The 14,049-nt window shown below is 44.5% G+C and overlaps 1 protein-coding gene across 4 annotated transcripts in view; it reads right to left on the bottom strand.

The window, feature by feature from the left end:
- ABCA1 (ATP binding cassette subfamily A member 1) overlaps nucleotides 1-14,049 on the bottom strand; it is a 92,741-nt gene that overhangs the window by 14,519 nt on the left and 64,173 nt on the right. For 3 of the 4 annotated variants that reach the window (XM_064405071.1, XM_064405072.1, XM_064405073.1), the window contains exons 12-30: nucleotides 13,458-13,646; nucleotides 12,460-12,665; nucleotides 12,191-12,367; nucleotides 11,384-11,606; nucleotides 10,814-11,035; nucleotides 10,013-10,217; nucleotides 9,384-9,497; nucleotides 8,749-8,920; nucleotides 8,104-8,235; nucleotides 7,455-7,594; nucleotides 6,330-6,467; nucleotides 5,570-5,790; nucleotides 5,039-5,111; nucleotides 4,312-4,514; nucleotides 3,274-3,322; nucleotides 2,618-2,731; nucleotides 2,134-2,285; nucleotides 1,563-1,687; nucleotides 1,081-1,179 (exon numbers count right to left, since the gene is read on the bottom strand). In XM_064405071.1, the coding sequence (XP_064261141.1) occupies nucleotides 1,081-1,179; nucleotides 1,563-1,687; nucleotides 2,134-2,285; nucleotides 2,618-2,731; nucleotides 3,274-3,322; nucleotides 4,312-4,514; nucleotides 5,039-5,111; nucleotides 5,570-5,790; nucleotides 6,330-6,467; nucleotides 7,455-7,594; nucleotides 8,104-8,235; nucleotides 8,749-8,920; nucleotides 9,384-9,497; nucleotides 10,013-10,217; nucleotides 10,814-11,035; nucleotides 11,384-11,606; nucleotides 12,191-12,367; nucleotides 12,460-12,665; nucleotides 13,458-13,646 (2,954 nt within the window). The remainder of the gene's footprint in view (nucleotides 1-1,080; nucleotides 1,180-1,562; nucleotides 1,688-2,133; nucleotides 2,286-2,617; nucleotides 2,732-3,273; nucleotides 3,323-4,311; nucleotides 4,515-5,038; nucleotides 5,112-5,569; nucleotides 5,791-6,329; nucleotides 6,468-7,454; nucleotides 7,595-8,103; nucleotides 8,236-8,748; nucleotides 8,921-9,383; nucleotides 9,498-10,012; nucleotides 10,218-10,813; nucleotides 11,036-11,383; nucleotides 11,607-12,190; nucleotides 12,368-12,459; nucleotides 12,666-13,457; nucleotides 13,647-14,049) is intronic. The other variant, XM_064405074.1, reaches the window with a different exon arrangement.

The raw sequence follows: 14,049 nt of genomic DNA, 5'->3' as shown, positions 1-14,049 counted from the left end.
CAGTCCCTAGAAGAGGCAGTGTGTTTCTCAAAGAAGCTTGACCTCACAGAGATAAACAGCTCAGAGTAACAGATCAGACTGCAGGTTTTAACAGATCCCACTGCCCAAGAAACTGAGTCTGGCCAACAATGTAGGGCCAGACACTCCCCTCTTTGCATTATAATTAAATGCTTTGTTTCAGTCAGTCCCAACAGGCACACTGTCCAGAGTTCAGGGAGCACCTGGTGAATGTGCTTAGTCACATGGTTTAGTTACAAGTAGTCCTCCAAGAAGCAGATAGCTGGACTCAATGATTCTCATGGGTCTCTTCCAACTTGAGATATCCTGTGTTTTTAAGATCACAGAAGACAATCTTCTTGGATGACTTCTTGGATATGTTTCTGCCTTTGGGGCATCAAAACACTGCTCTTTGCCAAGGTAGAAGTGGGCAGCTTTTTCCTCATGGCCCATTGGTGGAATAGCTAGGCTTTCATGCCCGTTATGAAGGATGCAGCCTACTTTCCATCACTGGCCATGATATCAGACACCTTGCCTCCCTCCCCATCATCCTGTAAGCATGAGCTGCAGGTCTTCTGGACACACCATCCTGGACTCTTGGAGTGTGTACCTCTTCTACATTCACAGACTAGATCTTCAGTGACTTGCCTAAGGTCGTGCACCAAGTCAGGTGGCAGAGTTAGGAAACAACAAATGCTGTCTGGCTCTCCACTCTTTTTGCTGGTGTTTGTGGGGTGCTAACTCAGGTTTCTAATTCAGCTGGAAACAAAGGATTGTGTAGTGGGAATAGCTACAGTCAATAACATACACCAACAAATAGGTCCTTCACCACGTTCGGGATCAAACAGTAACTTGAGTCATTTGCTCTCTCCTTTCCATCTCTATCAGCAAGGACTTGCACCCAAACCTCAACTTCCTCACCGGACTGAGAGCTGGCAACTTTGAAAAAGGTTCTGAGCAGAAAAATTGCTAACAAGTCTTTTGGCTTAAATCCTGCTCTGACCATGCATTACTATAATTTCTTAAAGTCAGCTAGAGCTACCAGGGATGTGCTTCCTGTTGCCAGACCAGAGTTCTACTTACGGGATGGAATGTCCCTGCATACAGCGTGTCCCAAACCCCGGCTTATCAAGAAGGGCATCCAAAAGGTTGTGAGTGCCTGCATCTTCTGGAGCATCATTGCTATGGGAACAGCAGCAAAACATTATCAGTCAGTGTGGTAACAAGCACGCAGCAAAAGAGCAACAGAGCAGGGCCAAGAGCACAGTGAAAGGATGTGGGCAGGGATTTGCCTAAGAATGCTTGGCCTAAGAGCACACACACATTCCAAGTCTTTGTACACAGTATTATTAGGAGAGTGACAGCACCATTCAGAAATGGATATGACCTTGCCTGTACTTAGAGCTGGTTTAGAGCTGATTTAAAGGTCAAAGAAGAAAACAACATAACTCTTTGAGTTGAACAAATGTGCTTCTGAGATAACCACAAAGCCCAAAACAACCTGTTAAGGAACTCAGTAATTCACGTTCGGAAAGAAGATAATTTATAGGCCACACAAAACATACCTAATAAAAGTGTACTGCTCATCATACATCCAGGGTTGTAGTTCCAGGCTGGGATACTTCCCAAATGGAGGAACAATCAGGCTGAACATGAGAGCAATACACACAAAGACAGCTGGCAGCACAATCTGTAAGGAAAAAACACTTTTTATAAGCCAAAGTTTCCAGAGGCATCAGGAGTTACATATGATTCATTTATTGGATCAAAACTTTTTCAAAATTTCCCAGGAATACCTTTGCTATTTACACCAAAGCAGTGCTACACACCAATCCAAGATCTATCTTGGTATTTGATCAGGGAATTCACTTCAGCTGCAGAGGATTTAGCTGCAAATGCTGTTCTCAAGGGCAAAATTACATTCTTCTGTGCAAGAATATTGTAATCACATGGTTTATTGTACAACTCCTTTCACCTGCACAGGCAAGTGCTTCACTTCTGCCTCCATGTGCAGTGTAGACTAATTTTGGTTATCTGCATTCCCTTGAGGTTTTTAGTCCACCATCAACTCAGACTACAATACACAGTCCAGAGCTGCCCCTGATGAGGAACTTTGCTCATGTTGGAGGCTCTCACCTGGGCAAAAAAGCCCTTCCGGCTTCTCTTGGCAATGAGCATCCTCTTCCACAACAGAGCCATGAACTGCTGCTGGGTGAGCTTCCAGCCCTTCATTTGGTAGGAGCCTTTCCCATCCATGCCACTGAGAAGGTCTGTCTCTCTGGATTCTGCTAGCAAGAAGAAATGACCCTTATTAAAAGTTCAGAGATGCTGTCTGTGCTGAAGACACAAGGTGATGGCTGGAGCAACCGCTCTCACTCACCAAAAACAAAAAAAAAACATAGTCAGCAGCAATAACAACAGAAATTTACATGAATGTGTTTTCTCCCTTATCTCTGAGCTGTGATGGGAGGATTGAGCAGGCTGTGCATCCTGCACTGTCTACTATTTCTAAAGGCAAATAGATCACCACTCCTTTGGCAGACTCAGCCTTTAGATCTGCAGTACTTATAACATGAAAGAGCATCCACAGAAAGAAAACAGGCTTGAACTCCAGCAATACCTGGATCTATGTCTGAGTCATTAGGATCAAATGCATCATCTTCTGTAAATGGACGAAGGCAGCTCTGTCTGTCTCCAAACACACGTCTGTTCCTTCTGGCTGGCAATGTACCATCTGAAAATAATGCAGTTATGGTTAGCTGAACTGCTTCAGTTAATCTCCAGCTAGCCCCAGAAAAAACAAGGCAATATCATTTTCATTTTACAGGTCTTCCATTTGCAAATGGAGGAGCGGATCTGGAGTGACTTCAGTGCAAGTGAAAACAAAACCAAGATGGTCATTCTGCAATGACATGACAGTCATATATAGTCATGCGACTACAAGTGCAGTTTGCTGTTATGAGCACTGCTCTCTGAAAGAGAAAGTAATTTGGACCCTACTGTGGTCTGATGCATCAGGAGTTCTTCAGAGCAGACAACAGTGTCAGTCAAGTAATTTGCAATATACTCAAACAACAGAAACTCTTCACTATTTCAAAATAAATATGCTACTGAGTCAATTGACCTTTACAGCACATAAAAGCATGCATTAAATACACTAAACCCAGCTACTTCAGGTCATTAAAAATACTAGGACAGAAGAGCTTCAGTTCAGTCTCAATCAGGCTCTGTCACACCTTGGTATGTGTCACTTCTGTAAGGGAAAACTGCACCCACCTGAGGTTTCTGCATCCACACCGCTATCATCAGCCACTTTCAGAAAGATCTGAAAAAGAATGATAAGTGCCAGTGAAAATCAAAAGAGAAGAGATATTGTGGGTACTGCTTCAGAAGATGCCATGTGAGACTGGCAGGTGCAATGAGAGAACCGAGGATACCGAGTTTATCCTCTGCATGATGGCGATATGGACTTTGTGGCTTCTGTCTAGTTTCTGGGAGCCAGACTGCTACCAGCTGTTCCCCCTTTCCAATATGAGTTCACAGGCCATCTCAAATATGAGCTATTTCCTGTGTCTCAGAAACAGACCTAGTAACTAAACTTGGTGAATCTCATATTTCCTGATGTCTAACAGCTCTTGGTTGAATAGGCACCTTCATGGAGCTTGACCCATGGACTCTCCTAAACCAGAAATAACCTGTTTTCAAATTGCAGATAACAACCAAGGTCTTCACAGCTGTGAAGGACCTAGAGAGCAACCTCAGTAAGTGACAAAACCATTGTTTCAGTTTCCCTTATCATTCTTTAAAAGTAAACAAATAAAGATCCTACAGAGATAATGTGCCTGATACTTCTGTGATAAAAAAGAGAGACTTGGCAGCTGGAACACAGTCACATGGAACAAACCCTGAAACCACAAAAAAATCACTGACAAGGGCATATGTCTAAATTGTTTATGTAATGTATGTATCCAGTACTGAAATGTATGATTTCTGTTAAATGCAACACAAAGCATCCCTAAAAATAACAAATATTAGAAGCCAAATCAGGGGCCAGCCTATACATGACATCTCAGCAAAGTGCAGATGAGCACATAGGATTTGTCCTTGCTTGTCTCTACCACGTTTCAGTTTTTAATGCACACCTCTATGAGCACACTCTTACACAGGGCAGAAGACAATTCCTTTTGGAGAGGCACGCAAAGCTGCCTGTTCTGTCAATTTTTACAGTAAGCAATAAGGCTTCATCTCATTCTTAATTCTGCCATGATTCCTTCTGCCTAGTTTAAGACAAACAGAAATCAGCAGCTCACTAACCTCCTCCAGAGTAGTTTCCGAGATGCCATAGCTGGAAATGCCAAGATCAGAAAGACGGTCATCAATTTCATGGAACAGCTCCACAAAAGCTCCCTCTTTAGCAGCTTTGTATGGCAAGACATAGGTTAATTCATGACCTATGTCCTCCACCAGTCTTGCCTCAGGAACATGTTTTGTAATGAGATTTGAAATTGCAGACACATCTAGAAAAAACAAAAGTAAAAGATAGTTCTGTTCTGATTACCACTCATTATGTGGAAAAAAGAGCTCAGTCTTAAAAATCCTGCCAGAAGAAAAGGAGGACAAACAGGACATCTCTGGAAAGAAGCTTATTTCCACAAAGTGCCATTTCTTTTTAATTTAACACGAGACTGGATAAAAGCCTGGACTAAAGTCTGGCTATACTTCTTATGTGCAGAACTTGGGAGCGCTTGTACATGCTACTGGAAGACCTGCAAATAAATCATTATGTACAGCTCACCAACATCATACACTGCTAACAGGCCACACAACTATATATTTGCTTATTATATTTCAGGACAGCTTGAATTCAAAATGGCTCACTCAAGAAATGCATGCCAATATTTAAAATACCATCACTGTGAATTTAATAATTTTCCAAAGAGTGTAGCTACCTTGGAGCAACAAAGTTAAGATACCCATCCAAGGCAAGCTACAGAGCTAATTTCAAATGGGATTCAATCTTAATTTTTTTTCCAAACCTCACCTATTGTCAATGTGTCACTTTCATGGTCACTGCCAAGGCCAGCATCAGAGCTGCTCTGGGAGACACTGTCATCCTGGTGACAAAAGAGAAGACAAACATTATTTTCTGCTGTTTATTCAAAAGAGAAGACAAACATTATTTTCTGTTATGGGGCCCACCAGATGCTACATACTAAGTAAGTCCAACCAGATGCTGCAGATGGAGACATAGCACTAGAAAGGGCTAAAACAGAAGTAAGATCACTGTTGTAGAAGTAAGTGTTACAAAAATATACTTCACTTATTTTGTATTTCTCTGATAAACTTGAGACCACTGGCACTGAAAGAAACTATAATGGGGATGTATGTCCTACACAACAGTTTAATGAGACATGGTCTGGGCACAGTACCCACCAGACAAATAACACTTCTTTCAAAGAACATGGGATTTTCTTTTGAGACATTCTACCATCGAAAATCTTGGTTGCTGCTTCCAAAAACCCTAAGATTTCATGCAGAAAGAATAAACATGAGCAGAAAAGGCCAGCTGTACCTTTTTCAGATAGGAAACTGTGCTGCTGCTGTTTCGGCAGGAGCTCAGAGAGGAATCTACATCCTTTTTGACCAGGGTCAAATAATAGCCTGTTCCCAGCTGGTTCTTCAGGAAGAGAGAAGAGCCAACACAGCAGAGCTTGCCATGAGAAATGATGGCAATCCGGTCCCCCAGAATGTCTGCCTCATCCATGTGGTGTGTGGAGAGAATGATGGTGCGACCTGGAAGAGAGCAAGGAAGACGCAGCTGCTAAGTCAAAACAAACCTGTGCTGCCACAACAGAGCCACAATCACCTGCATCTTGCTCAGAAGCTAGATGGGAGGTTGATGCCACAATTTTGGCTCCTTTGAATAAGACCAGGAGTATGGAGAAGATTCACAACTACTGTCATGGGTTTATTCTCCCCACTGTCTGCTGGCTCTTGTGCTCAGCAACGGCAGGTTTAATTTCATGTCTGCAAGGCTGGTTGCATGGAGTAGAACAGGACATTGACGAACACCTAGGGTGATTTTCTGACTTCACCTGCCCTCAGTCATAACCCCGTAAAAAATTTTGTTCCTTAATTCTGACATGAATAGGAGGAGAAGGATATACAGGTGAGAGATCTGAGCATCCTTGTCCTGCATGGTCTTTGTTCATTCCTTGGTGCAGGCAACAATAAATTTGCAAAGACATGTTGCTATTTTGGGAACAGTCAAGAATCAGATTGATTTTCTTTTGCCTTCCACCATACATTTATTAAGAGTAAAGATGACATACCTTGCCGATATTTTAGAAGCAGTTCCCATATTCCTCTGCGAGAATAAGGATCCACCCCAGCTGTAGGCTCATCCAGAATGACAACTTTGGAGCCACCAACAAAAGCTAAGGCAACAGAGAGCTTCCTCTGCATGCCACCTGTCAGGCACAAGAAAGAGGTTCAGGCTGATGCAGAGATGAGTTGAACAGTAATACTTGCAGCATGGTGGATAATGAGCTCTGAAAGAAAGCAGACTGAGGAGTACTGCTGCTGTTTCAGGCCTTCAGGGTCACACCACTTTCTGGACAATGGATAATTCATCTGGATAGTCTTTCCGTAGTGGAGTCTAATTCTCCTCCTACTGCAGGGAACCACACCTTGCATGCCCACAGTGAACTGTACTGTCTCAGCACCAGGGGTAGCAAATCGCCAGTTTGGAGGCCTAAGCATGTTTGGAGATCTGGAACACAGGTCTCCAGAGCCTGAGCTGCAGAAATAAGTCCCCATGAGACTCCCCTTCCATGGAAGTGTTCCAGAGGCAAAAACAAGGAACTGCATTCCTCAATACTAAAGTCAACCACGGTCATCTGCTCTCCCTCCCCAAAGTTAAATGTGCAGTCTGTTCTGACACTTGAGTAAGACAAAGGCATGTCAGTCCCTCTAGTATCTGGTACAGACTGACACAGGAATTCTGCCCCTACTGAACAAAGGAGAAAGGCACTCCAGATCACCAGCCGAAGGGGAAGAAGTCAGTATAAGGAATGCATGTATGATTCACAAACAGCAAGAGACTTGTAGACTATGGTCCAAGCCACTCTCACCTAGACGCATAAACCTCAAATATATTAGTACGCTTTGGGCAACACACAGCAAATGCAGCTGAACTATGTCATGATGGAAAAAAATACAAAATACTCACAGAAAGTGAGAGAATTGTTAGGGCCATTGGAGAGCTTGAGACTGTGCAAGATTGTCATGTTTACTAAGATACACTGATTAGGTATTTAATAAATAACTGACTTCCTTAAATGCTTAATTTTATAGTAGTCTATAATTGCAGGATCCCATCAAGGTCCATAACACAACCTCTGCAAAAGTCTGTGGAGTGTTTCTGAAGCTGAGAAATGTACAAGATCTGAACCTACCAGAGAGCTTGCTTGTCCTAGCTTTCAGTTTGTGAGGCAAACCAACATCTGTTGCCATCTGCTCCATCTCCTCTTTCACCTTCTTTTCTGGCAGCCCTTTCAGCCGAGCATAGAACCAGATGTGCTCCTCCACAGTCAGCCTAGGGAACAAATGCAGCCTCAGGGTAGAGTTGAAAGCACCATATTGGATTCATCCCTTTTATTAGCATTACTGCAGGCATTTCTTTTCCTCAGGAAAACATCTCTTAAGGCTGAGGTTTCAGGAAGGAAAGGTGCGCTCAGTTTGGACCTGACTTCAGGGTGTGGCTCTATTCAGTACCCATGTAAATAATCCTTTTTTAAGGATGCCTGACATCACCACAAACAACCTAAATCACTAGGCACCAGGGAAACACTTAGCGTAGCTGAGTGGAGTACATTATTAACAGACATGAAAGATAAAAGTGTAAGCTCTTGCTGGTCATTCCCAGGCACTTAGGAATGTGCTAATAAACAGAATGTTCCTGTACCAATTCCGCACCACACCACTGTCTCACACCCTGCACACACAGAAAAAGAACTGTCAAAGCCAAAAGCACACTGCTGTTTCCCAGAGAACCCAAGCATCTGTTGGATAGCATCAGTCCTACATATCCAACGTGATACTCACAAGTCAAACAGCACATTGTGTTGTGGACATACACCCAGGTTCTGCCTGATGGTGCTAAGCTCAGAGCGAATATCTTTGCCCAGGATGAAGGCTGTTCCTGAAGTTGGGGGGAACAAGCCAGTCAAAATGGACCTGCAAGAAAAGCAGAACAGATCAGCAGGTTCTGCCACCAGGAAACAGTAGAAGGCTGAATTAAGAGTAGGTGAAAACCCTAGGGACTCCCATATCAAGAAAGTACTTTGAAAAACATCTCACTAATGGATTTTAAATAAACCAAACCACAAATCAGCTCCAGTGGTGATCAAAGAACACCCACATAGCTGCATGAAGGAAGGATTTTTTTCCTCTAAAAGCTTCTTGTTCTTTCAGTACCAACTTGCTTTCTTTCACTGGTAAGTTGGAATCACAAATGGCATTACTACAAAATGCCACCTACAGATTCATTTGACCCAGCATCAACCTGAACCCTCTGTGGTTCCAGTCCCCTATATCTATAAGGCAGCAGCACAACTAGACTAAATCAGCAGAGGCATTCTACTCTGCACCACTTGCACACTGCAGTTCTATGGCTACCTTTACTATATGGACAGGAGTTGCAGTATTCAGTCACTTCCCTTCTCTCTAAAATCATTATTTTATTCTTACATGGTAGTGGTTTTCCCTGCTCCATTATGTCCCAGAAAGGAGGTGATTTGTCCTTCATAGAAGTTAAGTGTGAGACCATCTACAGCAACTTTCTTGCCATCACGGTAAACCTTGACCAGGTTCTGGATGGAAACACCAAGACTCAGATGCACTGGCTCTTCTTCCTTGCAGACTGGAAGGAAACACAAAGTAGAGAGATCTGATAGGTTTTAACAAAAATTGCATGGGAGTTTTAATAGACATCACATTCCCCCAAGTCTGTGAAGGAATGAGCTATATGAAGAACTGACTGCTTTCTTCCTCAGAGATAGGAATCTTCCACAGAAGTTGTCATTTAGCTATTGTCTCTCTCCTGGGCTAATTTAGGAGTTAGAGATCTCCAGTTTTACCAGGGTCAGACAAAAAACTAGGCCTTCTCAACTCCATCAGCCTGAAGTACCCAGCTGCACTCAGGTGCACAAAGTATCTTGGGTTTATCTGCATGCACCCACCTGATCAGCATACCCAATGCGTGATAACAAAAGGGTGACCAATTTCACCTATCCGTGCCAGTACTGCTCCTGCTGTCCTTGGACTCTCATTTCAGAAAAAGGCAAACCTTAACACCTCAGAAAGAGTCTGTGTCCAGCACTTACCTTCTGAAGATCCCTTCTGGCCAGGATGGGGGTGCTGTCTGTCCTGTGGTTCCTCCCCAAACCAATATGACTTTGTGAAAGGAAAGTACCAGGGTCTGGGAATCCCATACTGGCCTGAAAACAAAAGCATTACATGAGCCTGAGTGCATCTGTCTCTTTTCTTTAATTAGCTTTCAGGACAAGAAGGCAAGTACTCCACCCACAGTAAGCCTCCAGATGAGACACTAAGGAGAAATCTTTCTATATGAAGACACTGACAGACTCTGGGTAAGAGACATCTAACTTCACTTCAGGGTTAAAAACCCTATGCTGAAAGGTACTTAGTACCACATGTGCTACTGATACTCTCTTGCAGCACAGTCTGTGAACTTTAGAGGAGGGAGCAAGAGAAGTACAGCAAAGCTTCTGAGGCTAGATCAGCCATGGCCACAATGGAGTCATGCTTCTGTGCTGGGCAACACTCACTGCTAGCAGCAAGCAACAACCTTGCTCTGATGCTGCTTTTGCTCCATGACCTTTACATAGCTCTGCTTAAAAATGGGCCAAATTTACACCTTAGCAAGTGAAAAGGATGAAAGGATTTGCTTAAAAGCCTTAAGACATGATTATCTCTCAGAAGTAGACCTCACCTGGGAAGACAGATTCAATGTACCAGGTCATGACTCCATACAGGAAGGTATCAAACAGCATCATGACAGCTGATGTGGTGATGCTAAAGCCATCTTCTTCCAATGGGCTCTCAAAGAAGTTGTCCCACTGAACACCAACTCCCTGCTCCTCAAACAGTGCAAAGTACTCACAACCAAAACCAAAGGCTACTGGAGACAGCAGGCTCTGAAAATGGGAGGCATGAACATGCACTGAGTTTTTTTATATTTACTCTCCAAATAGTCATCTCAGTTGTAGCACAAGAATAAGGGACATTGTCCATATGAAAAGTCCAAGTTCCATGGACCGTCACTGTATTTGCAGATACAGAGTGGCATATTTGGTCTAGGTTCCAAGAGGCCTGAAATCTCTACTGGACCTCCACCCAGCATTGTTTGTTTGCCTATTTTCTTTCCCTTACTCTTTGGATTTTCCTGCAAGGCAACAGGTTGCTAACAGTTGCCCTCTTCAGACAGGTAAGAAGTGCTGTGCAGAGGAAAGGCAGGTGGTTCCTTCAGCCTGTATGTCTGGTTGTACAGTATGACAGCATACAGAGATTAAGGCAGCTTAGTCCAGCTGCATTACTTCTACTACCAAAGCCAACAAAACTCTCCCAGCAGCTTCTGCCAGGTTCAGTAAACCTCTTTATCAAGCCCAACCCTGAAGATTTTTACATTGAAAATTAACCTCCCACTGCCACTTCTCCCCTTGTAACAGTGTTCAGCTGATGAATGCCATACTGGTGACAACCTGGTGCTCAGAAAAGTTTCATCAAGACTCACCGCAAAAATCTTGAGTGAGAAGCTGATGTGATCCTGCCAGGCAACACACAGCACATAAGGCAGGTACAGTGTGAAGTAGACAATGCCCCCACAGGCAGCTGCCAGGTTGGCCCTGGAGAACACAGTGCTGATGAGGAAGCACTGGAGGATGGTCACAACACCGAAGATTGAGAGGAAAATGAACACCACACTAGGATCGCTGTAAGGCAGCAGATTCCCCATCTGGCAGGAGAACAATAAGTGCATGAGGTTTTGAAAGGGCTCTCCAAGGTATCTCTGTTATAGACAGCTCTGCAGAGCTCTCAGGGGAGGCAGGGTTTCCTGCAATTTGCACAACAGCCTTCCCAGAAGTGAGGCAGTACCAGAGGCACTTTTCAACAGAACTGAATCTACAACACTCCCTCCCCGCTGTTTTCAGCCACACAGTCCTGTTGTTCCAAAATTTTCTTCCCAAAAAGTGACTGGTCAACACACACCCACATACTCCTCCCTAGTGTGTCAGTGCAGACCACTGCTTAGCAGGCTCTAAAGGCTCTAGAGTCTGCTGCCAGGTCAAACCAGGCTACTCACCTTCAGGATCAGCACCAGCAATCCTGCACTCATCAGGAGAGGGACAAGGCTGCTAATGAACCAGCTTAACCAAAGGATGCCATTGTCAAGTCCCATAATCCTCATTGTTTCTTTCAGCCGGGCTTCCTTCTCATACACAATGCCCTTAATTATCACAGCCACTGAGTAGATCCAAGCTAGTGTCATGAAGAGAGGCATGGAGCGGCTCATGACACGCAGAAATCTGAGAAAATGAAAGGGGCCAAGAGAACCAAGTGAGAAACATTACTGCAACTTCAGATACCACTTCAAGGGCTATCAGAGCATGGTGACAGCTAAGGCTCCACTGCACAAAGCAGCTGATGTGCAAACCCTGACACGGGATCCTTGTCTCACCATGAAGTGAGGTGGATGGGTTTAGAGCATATTGCCAGTTAGGAGTTGGAGCTGGACCTGCAATTGTCACTCAGTGCAAAGAGCTGCCTTGCCTGGGGACTGCTCTCAATTGCCCTCATTTCCTCTCTCCTGTGCCTATCTGTCTGCTTTTTTCCCCAGTGCTATTTTCACTTGCATCAGGTGTGGGGATATGGTCACACCTCAGGAAGGTACTGTGTATGTTTAACTCCAGTACTCTCCTGGGCAGGACTCTGCAAGTCATTACACATTCTAAATCCTCCATGTGGGTGCCCTAATTCTAGGGATTAGGAACACTATGGAGATCACCTCCTCACTGACAATAGGGACAAAAACCATGCCTGAGGAATGACAAAAGCCCATGCCTCCCAAGCTCGTTGTCCTGGGAGCTTCTGAAGTAGCCTGCATACATACATGTCATCCACGTAACACGGGTAGGGCATCTGCTGCACATAAACTCCTGTCTTCTTCTCCGTGCCTGTCTGAACCCTGATGATGGCCTGTTCTATCACATCCTGCAGGTAGACAAAGCCTCCCCAGACATAGCGCATGTCCTCAAAGGGGTCAGCACGAGGACCAGGATCCCAGTACCTGCACCAAGGGAACAAGACCTTTCCATTAGAAATCCTCCTCACCCCATCCTTTGTAAGAAATTGATCATAAGGCAGGATGTCAGGGCTCACCCATCCTTGATCTTGTTGGTCCTTTCCACATTATCAATGTCCATGCGTATCTTGTATTTCACATGTTGGGGAAGGTCTGTGCTGTCAGGAGCTATTTCAGTGAAGACTATGCCAGCCCAGAACCTCCTTTCATCCAGAAGTTCCAAGGACTTGTTAATGAGCCGGACTTCTGTGGGCACAGGCTCCAGTTTGTCCAGGTTGACACACTAGATAGGAACAGAATTGGAAGCATTTATGGGATTCACTGCTAAATTATAATGTACTTTGTTTAGTTGTGGGGTGGAGGGAGCGAACACTCCAATGGTAATGTCACGCCCAAGAAAGAGACAACAGCATCAGACTATTTTGCAATGATTTGTTGTAGCCCAGCAAGTTGCAAGAGTTGTCATTGCTTTCTGCTTGACAGTCACCTACCAGTCAAACACATATCACTGAGAAATACCCCAGCAAAGGCATTTTCTGTACAAGAGGTCAGCTAGCACTTCAGTATTACCTACAGGATCTCATCCAAGTATCAACTTCCATAGATAGTCTTATTTCATCTGTTACCAATAAATCAAGTCTGATTCAAAGCCTCTAAACATCATTGGAGAGACCCGAAGGTTTGGATCAGGCCCTTAACAGGACATGGCCTGTTTCTGTTTGCACTCATCTGCCAAGATGATGAGGCAAGAAGTAGAACTAATCTTGTTCCCCCCATTTAAAGCAGCTGCTAGCTTTACCAAAGCCCCCAGCTAAACCCCAGACTGAAGTATGAGCTTCTATACTGCTGGACACAGCAGCAGCTTTCAGTGAGTAACAGAAGGACAGCAAACCACACAGAGTGACGAAAGCAAAAACTTCAAAAACAAGGCCTACAGTTAGATTCCCACCTCCTGGTTGTATTCAGAAAATGGATGGAGGAATATTTATCTTCCCTTTTCAGAATACCCAACTGCATGAGTGGACATCAAGCTGCTGCCCTCACCAGCGCCTTGTCCACACTAACAGGATCTCACCTCCATGAAGCGGGAGATGGTCTGGATAGCCCGGTCTGTCTCATTGAAGGCATCCATCCAGGTGTACACAGAGCCGTTTTCTGTCTCAAAATCCTCTGGACTGTTTGACAGGAAGCGGGCAACATCCTCCACTGTCCAGTTGGAAGCTGGCAAGTGCAGGTCCCAGAGGGCTTTGCCTTTCAGCAATGTCTGCAGGAGTTTTGTTTTCAAAGAAGAAATGGTTGTGAGAAGTAATGTTATATTCCTCTCTCATAACAAAGACAAGCACTACAAGGAAAACAGCTGTTAAGAAGGTGCAGGTAGAGGCCCTCTGTCATACTGAGAGGATCAGAACAGTGGCGTCCTTCCCCTCACCTTCCCTTTGAGAAGGATGTGCTTTCCTCAGTACAGCTACACCATACTGGTGTGCTTTGCAGGCTGGCTGCCTGCCTCCATGTCCTGCCAACCCCTCTCCCAAGGAGAGGGCAGCAGAGAGCCATGTACAGCTCTGCATCCCACACAGGCAAACCAGGGAAGAGGAAGACGTTAGCTCAGCAGAAACGCATTTGCCCAATACTTGGTGCCTAGCTCTGCTCACTTCTCCCAGAAAAAT

This window comes from Passer domesticus, chromosome Z (assembly GCF_036417665.1).
Source record: "Passer domesticus isolate bPasDom1 chromosome Z, bPasDom1.hap1, whole genome shotgun sequence".
Taxonomy (NCBI): domain Eukaryota; kingdom Metazoa; phylum Chordata; class Aves; order Passeriformes; family Passeridae; genus Passer; species Passer domesticus.
Note: the sequence above shows the minus strand (reverse complement) of the source record. Positions and strands in the feature narration are given on the sequence as shown.